Source organism: Trichosurus vulpecula, chromosome 2 (assembly GCF_011100635.1).
Source record: "Trichosurus vulpecula isolate mTriVul1 chromosome 2, mTriVul1.pri, whole genome shotgun sequence".
Lineage (NCBI taxonomy): Eukaryota > Metazoa > Chordata > Mammalia > Diprotodontia > Phalangeridae > Trichosurus > Trichosurus vulpecula.
The window spans coordinates 134,978,785-135,002,153 of NC_050574.1; the positions used below are offsets into that span (position 1 = coordinate 134,978,785).

General features: G+C 38.6%; 1 protein-coding gene across 1 annotated transcript; it reads left to right on the forward strand.

Annotated features, from left to right (window-relative positions):
* The first annotated feature begins 3,570 nt into the window (after positions 1 to 3,570).
* On the forward strand, positions 3,571 to 17,013 carry BTG4 (BTG anti-proliferation factor 4). The gene is made up of 5 exons (XM_036745432.1): positions 3,571 to 3,697; positions 14,718 to 14,916; positions 15,456 to 15,593; positions 16,479 to 16,677; positions 16,813 to 17,013. Exons 2-5 carry the CDS (start codon positions 14,744 to 14,746, stop codon positions 17,011 to 17,013), a joined length of 711 nt encoding a protein of 236 aa, XP_036601327.1. The 5' UTR covers positions 3,571 to 3,697; positions 14,718 to 14,743.
* Positions 17,014 to 23,369: the final 6,356 nt, after the last annotated feature.

Consider the following 23,369-nt stretch of genomic DNA (forward strand, 5'->3'; position numbering starts at 1 on the left):
GGCAACTCGCGAAACTTCTTCCTACGTAAACGCGAGACCACAAGTCTCACAGCTTGACCTCGGGCCCGCCCCTACTTTGGTCCCACCCCCTACACACAAAGTTGGGGTCAGCCTGGGATCCACCTACCCAGGGCCTACTCTGGAGGCACACCAGAAGTCAGCCGGGGTGGGGGAGGTCAGAGCAGAGTTTGTAACGGTTCTACACTCCCAGAACTGGAGCGATCCCAGAAGCAGTGAGAATTTGGAGATTCGGGACACCTGCTCCTGAGGGTGGGGCTAGGGAATCCAGCTGTTAGAGTAAGCACACCATAACAGAGGAAAATTACCGTAGCTACAGGTCTGACCTGGTCTTAGTTATGGCATTAAAAAGTCTTACCAGCACCTTATTACAAATTCTTCAGAACAAATTAATTTGGGCAATTAATATGCCTGATAGGAATCTAATATTTGGTTATCAATTTAGGGTAGAACAAGCCATGAATGATTACCAAAAGAGAAAATACCAATTGTTGAGCATAGCTAAAAATAAAAATTGGATATAGCTCTGATATTGGTAAAGATTTAGCAAGTGTGTGCAAATTAATTTTTACTGGCGAACTATTTCTTGATATTAAGTAAATAATTAAGAACAGCTAATTTCTTTATGAACTTTATTCAGAAATGTTTTGTATTTTGACATTAGATCTATAACATTACTGTAGCAGGAATTGTGGCATTCACATATAGCAACAATTTTACCTTCTATTGGCATGCTGGCTTTCATATGCAATTTTGTAAAAGAAGTTTGTTCAATCTGATATACTCAAATCATATATGTTATGATAGTGTTAAGGAAACATCTTATTCATCAAGGTGTGCCTAGGAAATTTATTACTGTCTTGAATTTCTTAAAATGGGTCTTTAAACAAAATGAAACCTTTTAGGCTAAGCTACTGAAATTACCCATTTGCTTTATCTTCTCAAAAAATTCTATTATGAACATTATTTTGTGGGGGGAAGGTGCTGCTTTTGAACACTTTCTTCTTTTGGCCTCCAAAACACATTTAGATATCTGGATTGGATGAATTACAAATCTGTTTACTTGGCTGTGTGGTTAGTGATTGGTACAACTACTAGCAATCAGCTAACTACACTGCCTAGTAACTAGACTCAATTCCGCCCCCCCTCCCCCATTCTAACTTCTAAAAGTGGTACCTTCATATTAAATTTATGAAGACAATTCTTTTTTTTTTTGATTAAATTTTAGGTCCAAGTCCTTGTAGGTCATCTATTGGCTGAGTTGACTGCTAGAAAATCTGAAAATGTGCCAGTTCCATACACGACTGCAAATATGATTAATAGTTTATCTTCAAGCTGTTCAAAGGCAATGGAGTTCTCTCCTACCTTTATCATTAAATCCCCCTCCCCCATTATCTATATTTTAGCTAAATGAGGCAGATCCCATGATTTTTACACTTACAAAAAATGACACGAAGTTACATCTCATACATTTTGAAATTTAACCTCAATTTCCAGTTTACTTTGGCGGGTTGCCAGACTATCCCTCTCTTAATATTCAGAGTGCATACTGTTGGATAAATTCCAACAAATCACATCTCCAAGCACAATTTTCTCCTCAAGCAATTCAAGTCAGGTGCAGGAAACCTAGCCCTTCGTTAGAGATCGCCGCCACCGCCGCCTTCTCCACCGCCGTGACCTGCCAAGTGAACCCACTTACTCCTTCCTCTCGGGCGCTTGGCAGCCGCTGATGCTGTGCCTTGTTTTGATGGCAGTGGAGTTAGTGATTGTAGGCAGTATAATACAATCAGCTAACTACACTGCCTACAAACCGAGCACCGGACGCGCCGCTCGAGTGTAGGGAGCCTGGGGCCGTTGCCGAGGGGTGCCCCCAGAGGGCTAGGCTCCTCCAAGCCTTCAACAAGCGGGTCACCTGAGGTCTGTCGGTCAGTCAGTGTCCCCCTTCGGCTTCGAGCGAGCCGCGCTCTCCCAGCCAGACTCGAGGCCTGAGGTTCGTCGGTGCGGCCCCTTCACCAGACGGGCCCCTGGCTACACTGGCCACCGGCCGGGGCCGGCCCTTTGTATACACCTTGTAGTCATGGACACCCGGGCGCAGTTGGAGAAGGGGAGGGCATGAGTCTCGGGACCCAGCCCCCCCCCCCCCCCCCGCGTCCCACAACACTGGCGCGGTCCGTTTCCCGGGACGACCTCGACCAAGTGGCCGCTGGCCCGTTGGCCTAGCCAGGCCCCCCTGCCCGCTCCTCCCACGGGCTCCCGGGACCCGCTCCCCTCTGCCTGCCCCCTGCTCCTCCTCAGGCTCCCCCCGCCTCGGCACTCCCCTAGTTCCTCCTCAGGTTCCTACCGGCCACTAACCCCGCCCCTGTCCAGGGTCCTGCTCTGCTCTAACCTCCCACTGACCCCTGGCCCCCTCCCCTCAGGCTCTTGGCCCGCAGCCCCCCTCTGCCATCCCCACCCCTGCCCCCTCAGGCTCTCGGGCCCCGTTCCTCCGTGTTCCCCTCTTTCCCTCCTCAGGCCCTCACAGCCCTGCCTCTCCTGGGGCTTCCATCCCCCTCTGCCCTTTCCCCTCTCTCTCCTCGTCTTCTCTCTCCCAGGAGTCTCCCCTTCTCCTCGGTGGGTCCATCTTTCCTACTTTCCTCAGCGCCCCTCCAACCCTTCTCCCCTAGTCCAGTCCCAGCCGCTCCCCTCTGCTGCCGGCTGCGGCTCGAGGGCACGGCTTCGTAGTCCAACCGCCATTCGAACCTGGCGCGCGACGGGGGCGGGGCAGGCACGCGCTAGAGCGGGGGCGGGGCGAGGCCAGAGGAGGGGGCGGGTCGGGGGGGGCGGGTCGCCTAGAGGCCTTAAAAGGAATAGGGGGAGGGGCAGAGCGCTCCGCTGGACACTGGGCGGGAAGCGGCGCCCTGGGGGCGGAGGAGCACCGAGTCTGTCAGGGGGACCAGCTGTTCACGCGTCTCCTTTCACACCCCTCCCCCAACTGTCCCGACACGGCTCGAGAGGCCAAGGTTTCCCCTCCCTCCTGGAAATGAAGCCTTGGGGCTCCTCCAGCCCCCCAGCTCAGGGAGATAGTTGTCCAGGTACCTCAGGATGGGTGGATCTCCTCAGGTTTCCCTGCGGGGACAGGCCTGGGAGTGACAGACCCGGAGACAGGAACAAGCTGGGCCTTTTCTTACCAGGAGGCTTGCCCCACGGAAAGCTCCCCTGCGTCTCCCGGCCGGAGGACTTGGCTTCAGCTAGAACAGGAGGAGGCCAAGCCAGGAGGAGGATCTGGAGCAGGGAGGGAGGGACCTGGTGGCTCTGACACGAGCGGAGATTTGAAGGCCCCGGAAGGCCATCTGCTGCAGCCCCTCTCTTTACAGAAGAGGAAACTGAGGACCAGGGGCTGAAAGTGACTTAGCCAGGGCCGCCTAGGCGCAGCTGGCCGAGCTTCGGGCGGTCAGAGGCAGGGTCTTCTGTTTCCAGGGCCGGTCCCCCGCTCCCCCCGGGTCCAACCCACCCCCCTCATAGATAAGGAGGCAGTCCTGGGATATTGTGACCTGCTTCCGACATACGAAGCAACAGAACTGGAATTTGCACCCAGGGTTCTCTGGGTTCTCGGTAACTCGTGCCCTTGAGGCGCTTAGCTTCATCGGTGCCTTCTAGGGTGGTTCTAACGAGCTCCAAGGCACAGGTTTGGAGACACAAGGTCGGCTGTAAGTCAATGGTTTACTGGTTAATCAACAGGTACTGAGGACTCACCTTACATTAACATAGCAGGGGGTACATAAGTGTGGGGCAAATTAGCACGCCGATTCCCAGCCAAGGCGATCGAACAAAAGTCAAGTGGTGTGTTACTGACCACAGGTCCTGCGGGAGCCCAGAGTTGGGCCGCACCTGTCAGGACAGGGAGGACTTCACTGAGACGGGCAGAGTCTTGGAGGATGAAGAAGATTTGGACAGTTAACAGGGGATGGCATTCTAGGGAGGAGCAACAGCGGCCAGATATAAGGCGTTTGTGTTTGTTCTGCCCAGAGTTCTACTTCTGGAGAGTGTGAGAGGGAGAGTTCAAATCCCCTCCTTAGACACTTAGAGACTGTGTGCCAAAGGACAACTCATTGGACCTCTTTGGTCTTAGTTCCTCATCTGTGAAATGAGAGTAGTTAGAGTAATTGTCCTCCAAAGTCCCTTCCCAGCTAGAAATCTACAATCCTGTGTTTGTGAGTACAGCCCCTGTGTTTGCACAATGTACATGCTTAATAAATGTTTATTGAATTGTATGTGGAGTTATGGGGTGAAGGGTTTTCTGTGTTAATAACAAAAAATCTCTACTGATCACCCTTCCTTTCAATTATTGAGCCTAGAAAGGGAACGGAACTTGGGACTTAAGCTTTGTGGAAGTGAACTCTAGTGATGGCACCCCCTCTGTAATGTCAGTTTTCCTTGGTGCCACTTGCTTCTGAAACCCAGTAAGTATAGAGGCACATTTGCCAATTAACTTTCTTCAGAAAAAAAAAACAACAACAAACTTTTATAGCTACAGACTGCATCCCAAACTTCCAGGGAACTAAATGAGAAAACATGAGTGGCAAACACATAATTATTACTATGGCCAGAAACAAATCCAAAGCCTTAAGTGTAGAAGTCATTAATAAGTTAAGTAGCATCATATTTGTATGAAGAGCCTGTATTTCTGCCCAAGTGAGAATTCATTTTGAAAATAAAACCTTGCATCTACAAATCTATCAAAGTCAGTTGAATAGATTCCACTGAGAAATAAAGATGAAATAAGAAATATACATAGAAAAATAAATGAATAGTGCATAGAAAACAATAAAATAGTCTTCCCTTGTTTAGATCAACTTATTTACAAGTGTTAAATACCAACAACATGCTAGATGCTATAGTAAAATCAGTTAGCTACAACCTTTGTAATATACAGATAAATGTCTAGCTACTCCTTTTCCATTTTCTACTTTTTTATATACACCATTTAGTTGTCAAAAAAAAAAACTTTACCCAAGAAAAAAAGTCTGCATACTGCTAGATCACTTAGCATATAATGATTAGAAACAATTATGTTTTCCTTAAATGGTTAGTCATTTTAAAAGTTAACTATAATTTTTGATAGTATTTCTTAATTAATTTTATAAGGTTAATAGATCTATCTTGGATATCTTACCAGCACTGGATAGCTGCCAGCTACTATCCATAACACTCTTTCGGGCAGATGCCTTGATAAAATATATGCATATAAACTTTTCTTCCAAACAAAGGTGATTAAAAAATCAATTGAAAAAGTCATCATAATTCACAGACATATTAAAATAATTAAAGAGCTGGATAATTTATATAGCGTGTGTAAGTATTGTAAGACAAAGTAACCACAAAAATGTATGTGACCTAGCTCTCAGAAAAATTAATGCTTGTTCTAGGGTGATTGTTGATTTGGCCTACAGTTACTACAGAAACTCTGAGGGCTTGTTCCCTTTGTAGTTCATGTCTAGGCATGTCTGGGGACCAGGGAGACCTATAATTTAATCTAAGTAAGAATGCTTGTAGTGTTTTAGATGGCCGAACAGAATAATGCAATTTGTTTCAGACATCACCAGGAAAGCACTTTTTTGTGAAACTGTTTAGTTTTTTGGTTCAGGTTCTTTATACGGGTTACTTTAGAAGGGGGGCCAGGTTTTGGTTGAAGATGAGGGAAGGCAAAAACGCATGAGAAAGAACGCATTGTGTTTAACCCTATTTTCCTGTTCTGGAATCAGAGACCATGGTGAGATGGCAATTTCTCAATAGATTTACAAAATTCTTGTCATCCCTCAACCAGAAGGAGTAACAAGTGGAAGTTGTTTTTCTTCTTCTGTGTAGCTTTGGAGGGTATATTAGATTCACCCTTTGGAGTAAGAATAGAAGAATCGGACTGATTACAAATTATTACATGATGCAATTTCTTTTTAGGTATGCTGGATTTTAAGGAAAAAATTAGAATACATAGGTTCTCTTAGGGAACTTAAAATCTCCAGGATTTTGTTTCTCATGTATATCTAATAAATGCCATGTTATTCTTAGGTATGAATGATCATTAGAACTCATGACGCTGCACATATAGGAATTTCCTTATGCCACAAGCAAATTGAAGTCAACATTAGTGTCTTTTAAGAGCTAAAAATCAATGAGTCTGCCTAATTATGAAAGGCTACTTTCTTTCTAACTAAAATGGAGTGCCAGCAAGTTTTATAACCACATACTTTTAGCTTCCATTTCATTTTACTCTCATTAGTTGAAGTGCCCTAGATTCTTAAATTGGTCTCTTACTTAAAATATTCTTTAGTTAATCAATACTACTGCTTTCAATCCCAAACCATCTAATGAATTTATCTTTTAAATAAGTCAAAGATAACCTAACCAAATAGGAAAACTGAAGTATTTAAGGTTGAAAACAACTTAGTTATGGATTTCATAACAAAAAAATTTGAGTGCCTTCTACAAGGTTGGCTAAAGAAGTATAAGATACAATCCCTGCCCCGAAGGAGTTTACAATCTAGTTAGGGAGACAGAATATACATATAAAAGACAAATAAGAATACATGGTAGCAGATGGTGAGTGCCAGACTGGTTCAGACCATAAAATTCTTTCATGTTTTTTAATGATATCAGTATCTGGCTCAGGGTTCCCTTTGCCACCCCATCATCCTCTGTGACATCAATGTACATGCTGACATACCATTCTAATACTCTGAGATCACAGTTCCTGGATGTACTTTTCTGACCTTTGTATCTACTCCAGCCACTCACAAACATGGCTGCACCTTGAATCTTGTCATAACTGATAATTGTTGTTCAACCTTTAAGATCTCCAACTTTGACATTTTCTTCTCTGATCCCATCATTACATCTATCCTGCTCCTGTCTATTCATCCTATTTTTCATCTTCATCCACCAGTCCCTTTCTGGGTTCGTTTGTCTTCCTGATTACCCTAGACCACATTATAAATCATTTCAATAAATGCTATCATCAGCACTCTAGAATTCTTGTCCTTTTGTCTTTCTACCACACTTGCACTGCCATTTCTTAGCCTTGGACAAATTCTCCTGTCCTCTTGCTCTGTTTCTCTCTTCCCTGAGTGCCGAATGTTGATGAAGGAAAATCACAAAACCCGACTAATTGCCTCCACTACAAATTTATGCTATCTAACATCAACTGAACCCTCACTGCTGCTCAGCAATCTTTATAGTTTAGTTGGCTACCTATCCCATTCCTCTGATCCTAGTTGACTCCCTTCTCCATTATCTACAGATGTTCCATACTTTTTTTTTCAGTCAGTACCCCTATTCTTAACTCTCCCATTCTTTGTAGATAGCTTTGACTTCTGCTTTAATGAGTTTATAATCTTCTTCTTCATATTACATATATGTATATATATATATAAAATACATATATATTTTAAATACAGAAAACTTTCCATTTTTCTACCTCAATTTTTTTTATATCTTTACCCAACTGCTCCACCTTTAGGAAGTAGTCTTACTTTCCAAAGTTAGCCTTTTCACTTGGGTCTTCTGTATCATCTTCTATTTCTGTCAGGCTGTTCTACTGATTATATCCTCTTTTTTATATCTTTAATCACTCCTCCATTGAATTAATTCACCCCTACTCAAATCTCTTTCATCTTAAACAAAATAGAGCAAAACCAAAACCTTCTTCAACCCAGCCAGGTTAGGTCCATTAATCTCCTTTCCTTCAGTATCAAACTTTAATATGTATTCATATACATACATAAAACATGTAATTTTAATTTCTGTTGACAAAGAGATATCCAGGATATAATAAAGTACATAAGAAAAGAAAAACAAAAATGAAAGATGAAACTAAAATTCCTAATAAATCATAAATGATTATACCATAAGCATCTTTTTTCTATAAACTATTGTTCACTCTGTGCCAAAAAGTATGTATATCGTCCTTGTTTTCATAACCTTTGACCACCTTTTCTGGGTATGTAACATGGATTTTTTGTTGTCATTGTTGTCTTTATATAGTTGTAGTCAATATATATATTATTTTGCTCTTATTTCTTTATTCTAGATGATTTCATATTTCTTTGAATTGTTCTTTTTTTCTTGTGAAAATTTACTATAGATTTAGAGTTGGAAAGTATTTCAGAAGTTACCTAGTTCAACCTCCTAGTTTACAGATGAAGAAACTGGGGCCCAAGAAGTTATGCAATTCTGTCATAATTTGTTCAGCCATTGTCTGACCAATGGACATGTAGTTTTTTTTTTTTTAAATTTTGATAGTGCTATTAGGAATAGTTTTATCCAGTAGGATTTTTTTTCTGTCAACATCCTTGGGGTATAGAACCCATAGGGGAATCATTGGGTCAAATGCTATGAACATTAAAAGCTATATAATTCCATACTTTCCAAAAAAAATTGCACAAATTTACAACTTTATCAACAGTATAATAGCATTCCAATTTTACTACTACCACACCACCATTGAATTTTATTATCTTTTATGCCTTTGCCAATTTGATGGTTGTTAGCTAGAATATCAAGAATTTAAAAATATTTGTAGTTTTCTGTATCAGAGATTTTGAACATTTGTAATGCGATTGTTGATGGTTTGTTTTTATTCCTTTGAGAACTTCTTGCTTATATCCTTTGATTGCCATACTTATTTTTTAAAAATATCCTATATTCCTGATCTCCTACTTAATCATAACGTTCATTTCTCATCTGCTAGTGCAGATCTAGCTAGTGGTTTCATCTTCTGCCTCCACTTCTGTACTCAAACTGCTGTCCAAGATCACTATTTACTTCCCGGCAACAAGTCCAAACTTCTTTTTTTAGTCTTCATCCTTTTAAGGATGCTGTCTCTGGGATTTAACACTAGATTACCTGTTCCATGAAATTTTCATTTCCTTTTGTCTTCTATGAGACTAAATTATCTAACCCTTTTAGCATTCTCTCTTTGTTGTTTCCTCTTTGTTTTCCAATCCCTAAATATAGGCATTCCCCAAGGTTCTGCCTTCAGCTCTCATTTTTTTCCTACACATAGTCTCTTGGAAATCTCAGCTAGTGCCATTACTTAAATTATCATTTTTATATGGATTACTCCCAAATCTATACCTATAGTTCTGATCCCTTTCTTGGTTGTGTCTTCAGACTCAGATGTCCAGTTGACATCTAGCTATCTTCCTTGGATCTCCCATCTCAAATATAGCATTACCAAATGCTAACTCATCATCTTTCCTGCCAAATTTGCTTTTCCTATCTTCCCTAATTCCACAAATGACTCCATCTTTCCAGTGACAAATAAAACCTTGGAATCATCTTTCCCTTCTCCTTTTTCCCCTTATCCCTGTCACATCCTGTTAGACACTCATCAATCTTTGTGATCAATCCCTCTATACCTAGTTTGGGTCAGCCCCTATGACATGGTTTTATACCCCTCACTATCCTTGTCATCCTGCTTTAGATAAACTATAGTTTGTCAATGTTTCTTTTAAAATGTGGTGGCTAGAACTAAATATAATACTCCATATATAGTCTGACTAGTCAAGAGGGCTATATCCTCTAGATAGAGTACTTATATGAATGTTGCCCAGGATTGCTTCACTTTAATTGAAGAAATGGATCCTTAATAGTGGTAATTCAGGCACTAATGGTGGGCTGGTAGGAGAGGTCTTTCTGGGCTAGGGAATCTTTCATTGATGCCCTTTAAATCACACTAAATGAGGGACATATCTATTTAACCTGTTGGAAAGCCTGGCCCCAGAAGAATTTTAACTATCAAAACAAAATGTATCTTTGCTATTTATTTGTAGGTGGTACTTTAAATAATATGTTTAATTCTGCATAAGGAAATGAACAAAAGGAAGTATTGCAGGAAGCTTTGTTATGTTTGATTTTTCCTTAGTGAAATCTAGGCGCATTATTATTCTACTGTTCTGTTTCGTAAGTTTCAAGACTTGCCTGGGCCTGTTGCAGAAAATAATATCACAGGAAAGTTCAAAGTCTCATTAGCTGATGTGCTTCACCAACTCAAAACTCAACAGTACAATATTTCAAACGGGAAGTTGAAAGTGATAACAGAACTATTAGGTCCTGTCCTGCTAATCCCATAAATGCTTGCACTATCCATTTGAAAATGAGACACTCCTATCTGCTCTTATACATGTGAGTGTTCCCTTGAATCACGTGCATCACAGTGGGTTATCTCAACCAAGCCCACTCTCCTGTTCAGTTATAGATCTAGTTAATGATCCATTTGCAGTGTCTGTCCAATATATATGTACTAATGGATGAGCTTTAAAAGTTGTCTATGTAACTGCATATTATAGTCTGGGCAATAGACATTATCCAGTCAGATTTGTTTATACCAATATACAGATAGTTGCCTTGAGTTTACTTACTTTCTCCACTCTTAAGACAAAAGAACTTTTGCAAGAGACACAATTTATTCTAGGAAATCATTAGGAGGTATGAGAAAAATATTGGTATTAATTAGACATTAAAAGTTTTTATAATAGTCTTCATTAAACTAAGTGAATGACTAAATGATCAGAAGAATGAAATAAATTTATATCCACCTGGGCAACCAGGAGAGAAATTCATTTCAATTCAAACTTAATTGAGTTGCTCACTATGTACCCAGAATATATACAAATAGAATAAAAATAAGTATCTTTTTTTGGTGTGGGACCCTAATAATAAAAGGTACAATGCTACTATTGTAATACAAGGAAAATTAGGAACCCCTGAGAAACCCCTAGCTACTGACAAGCACCCCCAGAAAGAATGGACTCAGATATCTTTGGCATTTAGCAAACTCCCTGGGACTCCATGACTCCACCAAGGAATCTCAATAGATAGGACCATCCCACTGAAGGATAACCTGGCAGATCCTTTCTAGCAGATATCCCTGGGGCTCCGTGACTCCACCAAGGAATGTAAATGAGATTATCCCACTAGTACGATAACCTGAGCAAAGACCTGCTTTTTCCCTTCTGCGTCCTTGTGTTCCCAAGACTGTTTTTCCTGAATTTTTATTATGTTCCCTCTGCTTACTTACAATTAGTTTACAATTTCTGCCCATCCCTGGGGATATCCAAATACAGAAAAGGGGAAACCTGACTCCACCTAGATAGGGATTTTAAAACTTCACCCTGTGGAAAAGTTTTTTCCATACCTTTAATTGGTCTTTAGGCGAAACTTTCAGTTTGCCTTTGACCAAAAAGGGGGAAATGTGGGATGTTTTATAACATTTTTTTAAATTTCTGGAGTGCAGTACCCAGGGAGGCTCCTTGGACTCTCCTTGAGTCTTCCAACTAGGTCTGGCTTTCCCCTGGGGCCAACGACCTAGCGTTCCTTTTATTGTCACCCCTGCTTAGCGTTTTGGTTGGCCTCCTAATTTTGATTGCTATGCCCCATCAGGTCGTTCCTTTTTCAAGGATTTGAAACCCCCCATGAAGAAAAAAAGTGGGGAATGTAATACAAGGAAAATTAGGAACCCCTGAGAAACCCCTAGCTACTGACAAGCACCCCCAGAAAGAATGGACTCAGATATCTTTGGCATTTAGTAAACTACCTGGGACTCCATGACTCCACCAAGGAATCTCAATAGATAGGACCATCCCACTGAAGGATAACCTGGCAGATCCTTTCTAGCAGATATCCCTGGGGCTCCTTGACTCCACCAAGGAATGTAAATGAGATTATCCCATTAGTACGATAACCTGACTGAATCTTTTGATCAGCCAGGACCTTTGTTCCTGTTTCTTCCCCCACTCTGTACCTCCATATCCTATATAAGCCAAGCCATCACCCCAACACATTTGCCATTGATTTGTGGTGCCGTACCCCGATGGCCACCGGCTAATAAATTCTCCACTTAAAACTTATACTCTGTGGTGTGTCTCGCTCGCTTCTGGTACAACACTATTATTACATTATTTCAACTGATAGCCTGCTAATGATGTTTCATACTCCTTTTTACCCATGACTGTTCCAGGGAATTAATGCATCTTAAAAAAAAAGACATTAAAAGCATTCACCAAGTATATACCTACCTGTTTGGGAACCTGTATCTATATTTTGTTTGCTAGATTCTTTGTGATGCATCATTCATTTGAAAATGAAATCCCTATGTTCATAGTCTATAGTCTAGAAGAACTTTTAACATAAACAAATTTTCTTTTAACGCTATACAAAATTTACCTGATTTCTTCACTTTTAAGATAAGTTAATAGAAGCTTTGTAGGAGACAAGTAATTTTCTCTAGGATAGTGTTAGGAGGGATGAGAAATTATTTGTATTAGTTACATAGTGACAGAAATTAATTCTAAATGAAATTATTTTAGCCTTTTATTTATTGATATTTTTCTATATCATGGGCTAATGATACTGTCTTGTCTTTGTATCTTGAATTTCTTTTGAAGAGTTCAAAGAATCTTTATATGAAGATATGAGATTGAAGCAGGGGAGTGCTGATAAATGTGTAACAAGTGGCTCCCCCTCACTGCCCCCAATGTACTCATGACACATTTTAAGGTTTAATCTTCATTATTTACATTTTAAAAAACTTTTTAAAGTGAAGACAATAAAACGGTAATTCAAACTTTGATTTGTAGTGTATGCCTATTTCTGAGGTGTAAATGCCCACACTGAATATTTAACAAGCAGCTCTCAAAGAGCTATTTCAAGCTAGGTCCAGCATATCCCTGAGGAGAGAAAATGAAGTCATAGAAAGCTTAAGGCAAAAAGCAGAGCCATTACTAGATGGCTCTTGACTCCTAATTCTCTGTTTAAAAAAACCAATTTGATCACATAAAATATTTTGAAAATTTTTTGTGGTTATGAAAAAAAACTTAAGTAAACATTTTTCTCATATTTTCCCTAATTATGGTGTACAAAGACTCAAATTAAATGTTGAGTTAATTTTAAACACTTAATCATAGATTGTGGAATTCTGGGACAATACTGTATTTTTATTTTTATCAAATCACTTTAACTCATATAAAGTGGCTCTAATGTTTCTAATCTTGAGACTGGACCTTAGTTTGTGAGTTGACTGAAATGTTAAATTCTAGCTGCACCTCTAGTGCTTTTAGTATTTTTTTAAAGGTAACTGAACTCAAAGGTCTGATTAATGGAGGGGGGAGGGGAGGAAAGCCCCTAGACATTTGATGAACTGTTGTCTTATGAACATTTGTTGTTGTTCAGTTCTGTCTAACTCTGTCACCCTGTGGACCATAGCCAATACTGTCCATGGTGTTTTCTTGACAAAGATAGTTTTTTTCTATTATTTTTACTTTTTTTTTTTTTTGGTATTTTCTATATTTACTATTTTTACTATTTTCTTCTCCAGTGGTTTAAGGCAAACAGATATTGATTGACTTGCCCAGGGTCATATAACTGGTATCTGAGGTCAAATTTGAACTCAGGTCTTCCTGACTCCAGGCCTGGCAGTCTATCCACTGAACCACCTATCTGCCTCTCTTATGAACATAAACAGTTTGTAATTCTACCTCATTCTTCTGAATATTCTATATACAAACATTTTAGAAAAAGTGCATAGTCCGAATAGAGTCTACTTACAAAAATTTACCTTGAAAAGAAAAAAAAATAGTGAGTTTATTTAAAATTTTAATACTTCAATGAATACATGATTTCCTAGGTGCAGTTACTCTTTCCAATGGTATAGATCTTACCTCATCTATACCTTCTTATACATGTCATCCTATAAATCTTCCATAAAGGATTCTACCTAGTGCCTTGGAGGCATTTTTCTAGGTCTCATAACACTACAATGATGACAATGCGTCATTAATTTGCAATATTTAAAATAGAGATTAAATTATTAAAATGTCAAAATAACTAATATATGGACAGAAGTTTTGTTCCATAATACAGGTAACAAAAATTGGGAATCCTATAAGATAGTAAAGTATGTTAATTTTGTTTGTAATTTTTTTATATTTTAATTTAGTGTAAATATTCTTTATATAATACCAAGATAATTATGCTCTATATAATCTGACAGTGTTCTAGAAGCAGTCATTTCAGTTAGCCTGATGGGTAGCACCTGTTCATTGTATTAAACACCCAACAGCCTTTGGGATTTGGGGGGGGGGTTTATAAACCTCGTCCTAATTGTAAGTGGATTAGGTGTGGGGAAGAGGTCGAAATTACAAGCTCAAGTATGTTAACTCCTTATAAACCCTTCTGTGCTTCATACTGGGGGATAAAGTGTTTTTTTGGGGGGGTCAAGAATCATATATTTGGCTAGTTTAACTATCTAGTGTTTCTCTTGGAGATCTGAAATGTGATTTTTGTCCCAAAACTTAAAAGAAATGATGCTTGCTGTCATATAACTTATGCTCATATCTCATCAAAATTGTACTTACAAGTGTGATAATAATCCTTCCTCTCTGTTTCTTGTGTGCACCAAAGTTTAAACAAATATTACTGTGTTAGTTTATATTTTCCTCAAAGAATTCTCAAAACCATTTTGTAGAGGTGTAGGTAATTTTTGGCCAAGTTTTTGTTGATTAACATAGTATGTTTTGTTACCCCTTAAGAGTTTAACTCTAAATATCAACTGTCTTTTAGCCTAAAATTTAGACTAGAGTTATGTGGAAAGTAGATAAATAGATATTGATGGTATATTCAACCCTTGCTACTCTAATTTCTTATTGTCCCTTCTCAGTGATTTGAAGAAATCTTTAGCTCTCTCTTTTTGAAAATGAAAGATGAAATTGCCACAACAATTTTCTTCATCACAAGATTGGTGAAAAAATCTGATAAGTTGAGTAAGCAACAAATAGAAGAGTTTGCAGCTAAGCTGATGGCAATACTATTTGAGACATACAGGACACACTGGTACCCAGACATTCCTTCTAAAGGGCAAGCTTTCAGGTGAGGCCTATTGTTCTGTATGGCGAAGAAAAATAACAAATAGCTAGGAAAGTACTCAGATTGAAGATTCTGAATTTCTCCTCATCTCTCTTCTCCTACTTTATTATTATTGTCATTTGCCCATAGTGGGGCCAAATGTTTGAATACTGGGGCAAGGGAGGAATGTACAGTTTAACAATTAGTTCTTATTAGACAATCAGAGCTGGCCCTAGCATACCTCTGTGCTCAATATAAAACAAGTTGGAGGGAAAACTTATTGGAGAGGGATGTTTCACTGTGTACTTAAAGCAAAACACATAGAATTTGTTAGAATTTTTAAAAGTTTAGGTTCTGGGTCTCTAAGGAAAAAAATTAATAAAGGAGACTATATTTTTGTCAGTTGCACAATAAAAACAAGTCTCTAACAGAACCTTCTCTTTAACAAGTTGCTCCCTCCCCTAGCCATAAAAAAGAAAGAAAATATTACATTCTTAGGATCTAGATATCTTTGCTAAAAGATAAGTCATTGTGCCCTTATTTTTGCCTCTTCCCAACATTAGGTGTATCAGGATAAATAAACAACAGAAAAAAGATCCTCTTCTGGAGAGGGCATGTGCTGAAAGTAATGTGAATTTTTTTCACCTGGGACTTCCAAAGGAGATGACCATTTGGGTAGATCCCTTTGAAGTATGCTGCAGGTGAGTGCTCTACCCAGAAATGAGTGATGCAGACGTTGTAACTTTTAGTCACCTTTTGAAGGAGACCTCATGGGAGGGAGCTCCACAAAGATGAAGACTCTTTCTTCCCCTCATCAAGGTATCATTCAGGTATCATAACCGTTAAGATATCGAGATCATTATGCCTTTACTCCTGTCTCAGTAGGCTTCTATTACATTCTTAATGCTGGTTTTTCTTAATAGAAAAATTATTATTATTTATTTTCCTTTAATATTTGGTACACTTTTAAAGTTCCAAAGGAAGTGGGGCGGGACATTTTGGTTGAACTTGTCACCCTTTGAAATTTTAGATTATGCCCTTATGAGCCAATGTCTTTACTTTTAACAGGCTTCCATTGGTTTGGGGAGGAAAGGGGAAGGTCAAGGGTATCATTAAACTTAGCATCTTATTATTATGTTCTACTTTGGGATATCACCTTCAAGTAAATAATGAAGGCATTATCATAAGGGCATTCTATATAAAAAAAACTTGGTCTACTAGCTGAACCAAAAGAAAATATACTTTCTTTTTTTATCTCCAGCTAGAGGGTGGGGGGTGGGGGGAAGAATTAGCTTCACTTAAAACCTATTATTATTTATAATATTCCAATGGTCTTTGAGTCACAGAGTACCCCAATAACAGCCTTTTGCCTGTTCCTTCCCTTCTTGTGTCTCCCCTTGAATCAGACTTTCAAGTAAAGAAGTAGACTTTTTCTCACTCTGCCCCCCACCCCGCCCCAGAAAATGCTTGACTTTACTTAGAAAGACAGAGAAAGAGGTGAGGGGTTCATAATGGTAGTTTTTAGAAATAGAGAGAACCTTGATTTAAGTTCTTGTCTCAAAGCTTTGTTTCCATTTTCTATTTAGGTATGGTGAGAAAAATCATCCTTTTGTAGTTGCTTGTTTTAAAGGCAGGCAGGAAGAATGGGAAATATCTCAACAGATCAGTCATGCTGTCAGTAAAGTTACATCTGACTACTATTCTGGCACTTCCTCTGATGAGGATACATGTGGCAGAGAGCCTCAAATAATTCCTAAAGTCAGAAATCCAAAAAGCATTTATCAGGTAAGATATAACTAAACTGCTCTGGCTGGGAGGGATGTTTTGTTTGTCCTCATGTCCCAGTTAATCAGTTTGTGCTTAGTACCAAGACCTGATTGGTCTGTTGCTAGAATGCTGAGTCTTTGCATTCTTTCTCAGGTTGAGTATTTCAAGCAGCCCCTCCAAACTTGGTTCCAATATTCCCGTAAAAAGAATATGACTGACGGGCGACCCAACCTCCTAAGAAGTACCTTTTATATCCCATACAAGATCCACAAGTGCTACAGGCCTGCTGCTGTGTTTTCAGGACCCCGGGTGGATAGGTATCACTGGGTCAACACAAATCGACAAAGTAGCTAAAGTATACAATTCACCTGATCTCGCTGTGGGATTAGAGTTCACAATAGCAGCTTTCTTGTTTCTTAATTTAAAATGAGTCTGAAGTTGAGAGACACCTGAAATAGGAAAAAAAAAGACCCTTACTTGGGGCCAAGGTACTTGATGGTGATTCTTCTCACCTGTATTAGGACTCGATTCTTAGCTAGAATTGTAATGTTTCACTTTTAAATGAAGTTTTATGTGTAATGGATGTACTCAAAAAGGTAATATAATGAAATTACTGACTTATAAGATTCTACTGATTATAAAAAGTAACAAATAAACTTCACTATGTTTTTAACACCAGTGTCTGCTTTACTTTGATTCTCCCTCATCCTGACATAGACCATTGTCCCCATCTGGTTTTTACTTGTCAGGTTTCGTGAAGTCAGCCTTTTAACAACTTTCTCACCAGCACCTTAGAAGTACTTGACTTTCTGATGTGCATGCTTTGCCAATCTAAAATGAATAGCCATAGTTCCATTCTTTTCCACTATAACTATTCCCCTAACTTCACCTACTTCCTTTTGTTATAAAGAAGCACTTCCCCTGTCTATTACTAAATTTTTTACTTAATCTGCCTCCTCTGTGGTCTTAATCTGAGGATGTGAGAGAAAAAGATGCCAGAGCACTTTTCTACCTATAAACATTCTTCCCTAAACCAGATACCCCTCAAATTATCATTTTGCCTTTTTCTTGTTCTCATCTTTAGACTTCTAGAAGGCTCTGTGGTTCTCTCCTCTTCTATGGGGGATGGGCATAATCTGGACCAATCGCTTCATTGAAGACCTGTAACTGCAGTTTATAAACTGAGGGGTGTAGGAGGCACTGGGGTTGTGACTTGCCTAGGTCACATGGCCAATATGTGTCAGAAGCCAGACTTAATCTGGCTTACATTCTTACTACTATATTAGAACTGGTCTTTTGATGATTACTAATGACATCCTAATCTTTAAATTGGCTTTTAAAAAAGGTACTCTAGATTTTTCTACGATATTTGACATTGATCACTTAACCATTCTGTGCCTCAGTTTCTTTATCTGTAAAATGAGGGGTTTGGACTTGATGGCCTCTAATAGGGTCCTTTCTAGCTCTAGATCTGTGATCCTATGCAACTCTTTTCCTTTAGCCTTTGGAACACTATGATCCTAGATCTCTTCTATCTTTGCTTATTTTCCCCATTTTTATTTCCTCTTCTTGCTCCTTAAATATAACCATTTACTGAGGTCCTATGCATGGTCCTCTTTGCTTTTCTGTAGACAATTTTAATGTTAATTTCTTTGCCACTTATCATCTTTTTCTGTAAAGTCCTGAGATCTTCTAAGCTCTAGAACCACATTCCCAATAGCCTAGTACACTAACAAGTTCAAAATTGAGCTAATTTTCCACTAGAAGCCAATTCTTACTCCTGAATTCTCATTTTCTGTTGGCTGGTATCACTTTCCATGTCACTTAGGAGTAATCTATAACTTAATCACTTTTTGTTTTAGCAATACATAACTAGTCTCAAAGACTTGTTTTTTCTCCCTAATCTCCTTGAAGTTTCTTTTCTTCTTTTCATTTCTAACACTGGTTCAGGACCTTGCTAATTTTTTTTGCCTAGAACTTTGAATATTAAAGATTTTAAAGTTAAAGATTTTTTACTTTATTCTGAAATTGTTGTTTGGAGGGGGGAAGGTTGGGGCTATGGAAAACTTCTGAGTATGAACTGGACTGAACAGAGCAAAGCATGATTTTAAGGGGTGGGATGGCATAAAGTGGACTAGGAGATAGGAAGACAAGTTAGCCTTTTGAGGCTAATCTCTCTAGTCTCATTACCCCTCCTCCAAATATAAAATGGATCCTAAGACAGTTTTAATCATACCTATAACCCAACCACCCTTTCTAACCTTGGAATTTCTCTTTATACCACTCCCCTCTCCCCACCACCTTGGGGTTCTAGTCAAAATGTACTACAAGTTTTTCTTTAAAAATGTCCTATACTTTTTGTCCTTGGTGCTTTTATTTACTTGAGAGTATTTGTAGGAATATTTTTTCTCATTGAGGAAATAAAGGACTTGGTAATCTCATTATTTTGCAAAAGAGTTTATTTTGTTTGATATAGATTATCTCTGTTCCTTAGGATCTTCACAAATTCCTATACCTGGAAATCAGGCTGGCCAAAGATCTATTTCCTCTTTAAAAATTACATTGGTGATGGTCCCACTACATGCAGAATTTGTGTCACTCAGTATGTATATCTCCACCTGAATTAGAAAATAATTTGTTTTCTCACATATAACTGGTCATGTGTATAATGATATGTAAGGAGATATCAATTTTTTCCCCATCTCTGACAGGGAAAGAATGTAGTTTAAATTCAGCTTTCTAGGTTCTTTGGGACATCTGCAATTTCATAAATGTTGATACTCCTACTGCCAATGTTAATCACAAACTGCTTTTATGTCCTTTCAACCTGAATTGTTCTTGTTCATGCTTTTCTCATAAAACCATTATAGAAAATCTTTAACAGATACTCAGTGTCCTAAAGAATACTTCTACCATCTGCCCATCCCTTTCTTATGTTTTTAAAGTTTCCAATGATAATGTTCCCTATCAATATCTGCTATTCTTATTAGATATCTAAACCAACTCCTTTTCTGGTCATATATTTCCTTGATAGTTGTTTCTGATGCTACTTACCTGCATGTTGTTGGTTATAATATGCTATATAGCTTGCTCAAAGCCACCATGCTGTTGCTACCATCTTTGTGCTGACTACTGGGTTATTTATAATTTAGGGTTTTTTGAGATCCTATTATATTCCTACAAACAATGGAATACTGCATCAAGGGAATAATGGTATTAAAGAGATTGGCTTTTCAGTAGTCATTAATTTGGGATCCTATGTATTTAGAAAAATCACATAGTATTTTTAATGATTCTGTTCTTCCATCTCAATTCTAGACTTAGATTATTGTATTATCTGCCCCTAGCTGTCCAAGAAATACATGTTGATGGTCTTTTTTGACAGATTGTCCAGTTGCTTGTCATAGTACCGTCTAAAAAACCAAAATGGATTAAAAATGCAAAATGAATGGCTAGGCCAATTTATTTTTTACTGCTGTGGATTTCAGTGAGGGGCCACATAGTGTTCTAGGGTGTGTAGTTAGTTTGATGTCATTTGAAAGGAGAGAACCGGAGGATTCTGGGAAGATGGAGGAGTAGGTCAGAAAATTCCAAGCTCTCCAGATTTTCCCCCACAAAAAAGTTAAAATAGCACCATAGGGCGAGCAAAGTATCGGTGGAGACAAACAAGAATAAGGGCACAACTGGGATCTTTTTGGGAAAATTTGAGAAGATAAGAAAGAAAAATCCCAAGACGAGGTTTGGTCCTGCGAAGAGTAAATACCTTTAGGCGAGGTTCCGTTTTAACAACAAGCGGCAAGTCCTGGGGTTAGTTGGTTTTAGAGTCTGCCTCAGCTGTAGCCACAGGAACTTTTCACCCCGGGATAGTGAGGGGAGTTGGGTATAGGAGCCCAGGAAGATTGAGGGAACCTCTGCTGACGGGAAATACCAGACCCAGGTGTGCTGCGAAGAAAAGTGGGGGTGAGAAGGAACCACCACAGGCCCGGTGAGTGCAGTAGCAGTGGGGAAGAAAGCTCCTGGCTGTGGGCACTTACAGGAGGTTGGAGGTTTAGGCTTTGGTTCCAGGCTAGAGGGGAGAACTAAAGATCTGGGGCAAGAGGCAACATTTCCCTTACCCCAGGGCTAGAGGTGATTACAAAAATCAAGCGATTACCACAAAAAATGCACAGGCAAAGGAGAAAGATTCCAACCATAGAAATCTGTTATGGGAATAGAGATGACCCAGTTTATCTTCAGAGGACGATGTTGAAGTAAATAAATCCCCAAAGAGTAACGTCAAAAAGTCACTTGCCCAAAAAGAATTTACAGAACATCTTTAAAAGACTTTAAAAATCAAATGACAGAGATGGAGGAAAAACTAAAAAAAAAAAAAATAATCCAAGAAAAACAAGGTTATGAAAGGAAAATCAACCAATTAGAAAAGGAGATCCAGAATCTCAAGGAGAAAAATGATGCCTTGAAAATTAGAATTGGGCAAAGTGAAGCCAGTGAAATTAAAAGAGATCAAGAAATAATTAAACAAAACATGAATAATGAAAAAATAGAAGGGAAAGTAAAACATCTTATAAGAAAAACAGCAGATTTGGAGAACAGATCAAGAAAATAAAATATAAAAATAATTGGAGTAACTGAAAGTTATGGTCAGAAAAAGAATCTTGATACAACAATACAAGAAATAATTAAAGAAAATTGTCCTGAAGCATTAGAACAAGGCAGGGAAGTAGAAATAGAAAAAATCCATTGATCACCACTTAAAAGAGATCCTATGAGGAAAACTCATAGGAATATCATAGTCAAATTCTGAAACCCCCAGCTCATGGATAAAATATTAAAAGCATCAAGATTAAAACAATTTAAATACGATGGTGCCACAATTAGAATTACACAAGACCTAGCAGCATAGACATTAAAGGACCGCAGGTCTTGAAAAACAATATATCAAAGAGCAAAAGACTTAGCGCTCCTGCTGAACATATCCATACCCTGCAAAGCTAAGTATTATTTTGAATGAAAAAAAATGGACATTTGATAAACTTTCAGACTTTCAAGACTTTGTTAAAAAATCCTCAACTTAATAGAAGATTTGACATACAAGAACCAAGAGAAACATAGGGTATTTACCAAAGACTAATTATAAGAGATTCATGAGGACATATTTACCTTTTATATAATGTAAAATGTATGTCTAAGGTTCTTATAACTGGTGAGCTCATAAGAAAGATTGGTGTAAACCTGACTATGATATGAATTTAAACAAGTTAAACCATTTAGAGATAGTTAAAAAGAGTAACTGTTTTATACAAATGAGGTGCAAGAGGAAGAAAGGATGCAGAGGAATTAGATGAGGGAGGAGGGCTGGTAGTTCTGGTAACCTGCTTTCATGGGGAATGGGTTTAAGAGGAAACAATACACACATATTTAGAAGAGTATAAAAGTCCTCTAAATTTAGAATAAATAAGATGGTAGGGGCATAGAGAAGGGTGAGAGGACAAGGGAGGTATCTTTAGAGGGGAGAATGAGGGAATAGGTAAAAGGGGGGTATAAAAGGGTGTTTAGATTAATAGGAATGGGAGGATAGGGGAGGAATACTTGGAGAGGGGAAGGCAAGTAAAGGAGAACAAGGTAGCGGGTAGAAGTAAAGTAGAGGGGAAAGAAGGGATAGGAAACAAGAGATATGTACAAACATAAAAACAAAGATCAGGAGTAGAGTATGTTTGGGAAAGTATATGTCTATATACATGTGTATATATGTATATATCAAGAAACATATCTAAACTATATTGTAGCCTTCGGGGGGCAGAGGGAAAAAAAAGAACAAAGTTAAAAAGTACATAGCAGGGAACAAAAGAAAACACAAGGAAGTAAAGAAAAGGTGGACAATTCTCATCACAAGGTGTATTATTTCTCATACAGGCGTTCTTGAAATGAAAATTTATTGTTACATATTTTGAATCCTCTCATGTTTTGCTATGCACATGACATACTTTTTTTCTTTCTTACTTTGTATTTAAGTTTCAGTATTTAATTTTATGATATGTTTTTGTTTCTTTTCTCTATTCTATATTTGTGTTCTGGCAAAATAAGTTAAAAAAAGAGGAGAAAACATTTGGAGAACCTTGCTACCAATAGAGAATCTATATTTTGTTTAAATTTTTATGCAGCACATCTTAAGTAAATAATAGCTCATATTTATATTGTATTTTAATATGCACAAAGTGATTTACATGTACTATCTCATCTGATCCTCACAAACCTGTGAGGTAAGTGCCAATATTGTTCCTATTTACTTGTCACCTGTAGTCCAGGAGGAAGTGTCCATTTCCACAAAGAAACCTTAACTCTCGACTCAAACAGATCCTGGTTCATTCCTGGGAAAGGCTGACTGCAAAGAAGGGAGTGAGGCTCTTTAAAAAAAAAAACAACTCTATGTCATTCTACTTATTCGCTTGAATCTTTTGGAAAATATTGTAAAGCTTCTGTATGGTTCATTTCTAGGGTTTCCCTTAAAAGAGATTAAAAGGGTGGTAGATGTCAGGTATAGGACAGCTATTTATTTCCTATACTACAAAATAAATTCTTAAAGCACCAGACTTATAAACACGCATTAGCAAATCCTTAAAATGTGAAACATTATGTGGGATTACTGAACAGGTATTTTCACTTCTGATCTGTCCTGCCCATCCAATTCACAAGTCTGAATCTTTTGACAA

Coding starts and splice junctions, on each gene's coding strand:
- BTG4 (XM_036745432.1), top strand. CDS start 14,744: ATGAAAGATGAAATTGCCACAACAATTTTCTTCATCACAAGATTGGTG. Junction 14,917..15,455: donor TCTAAAGGGCAAGCTTTCAG/GTGAGGCCTATT, acceptor TCCCAACATTAG/GTGTATCAGGATAAATAAAC. Junction 16,678..16,812: donor ATCCAAAAAGCATTTATCAG/GTAAGATATAAC, acceptor ATTCTTTCTCAG/GTTGAGTATTTCAAGCAGCC.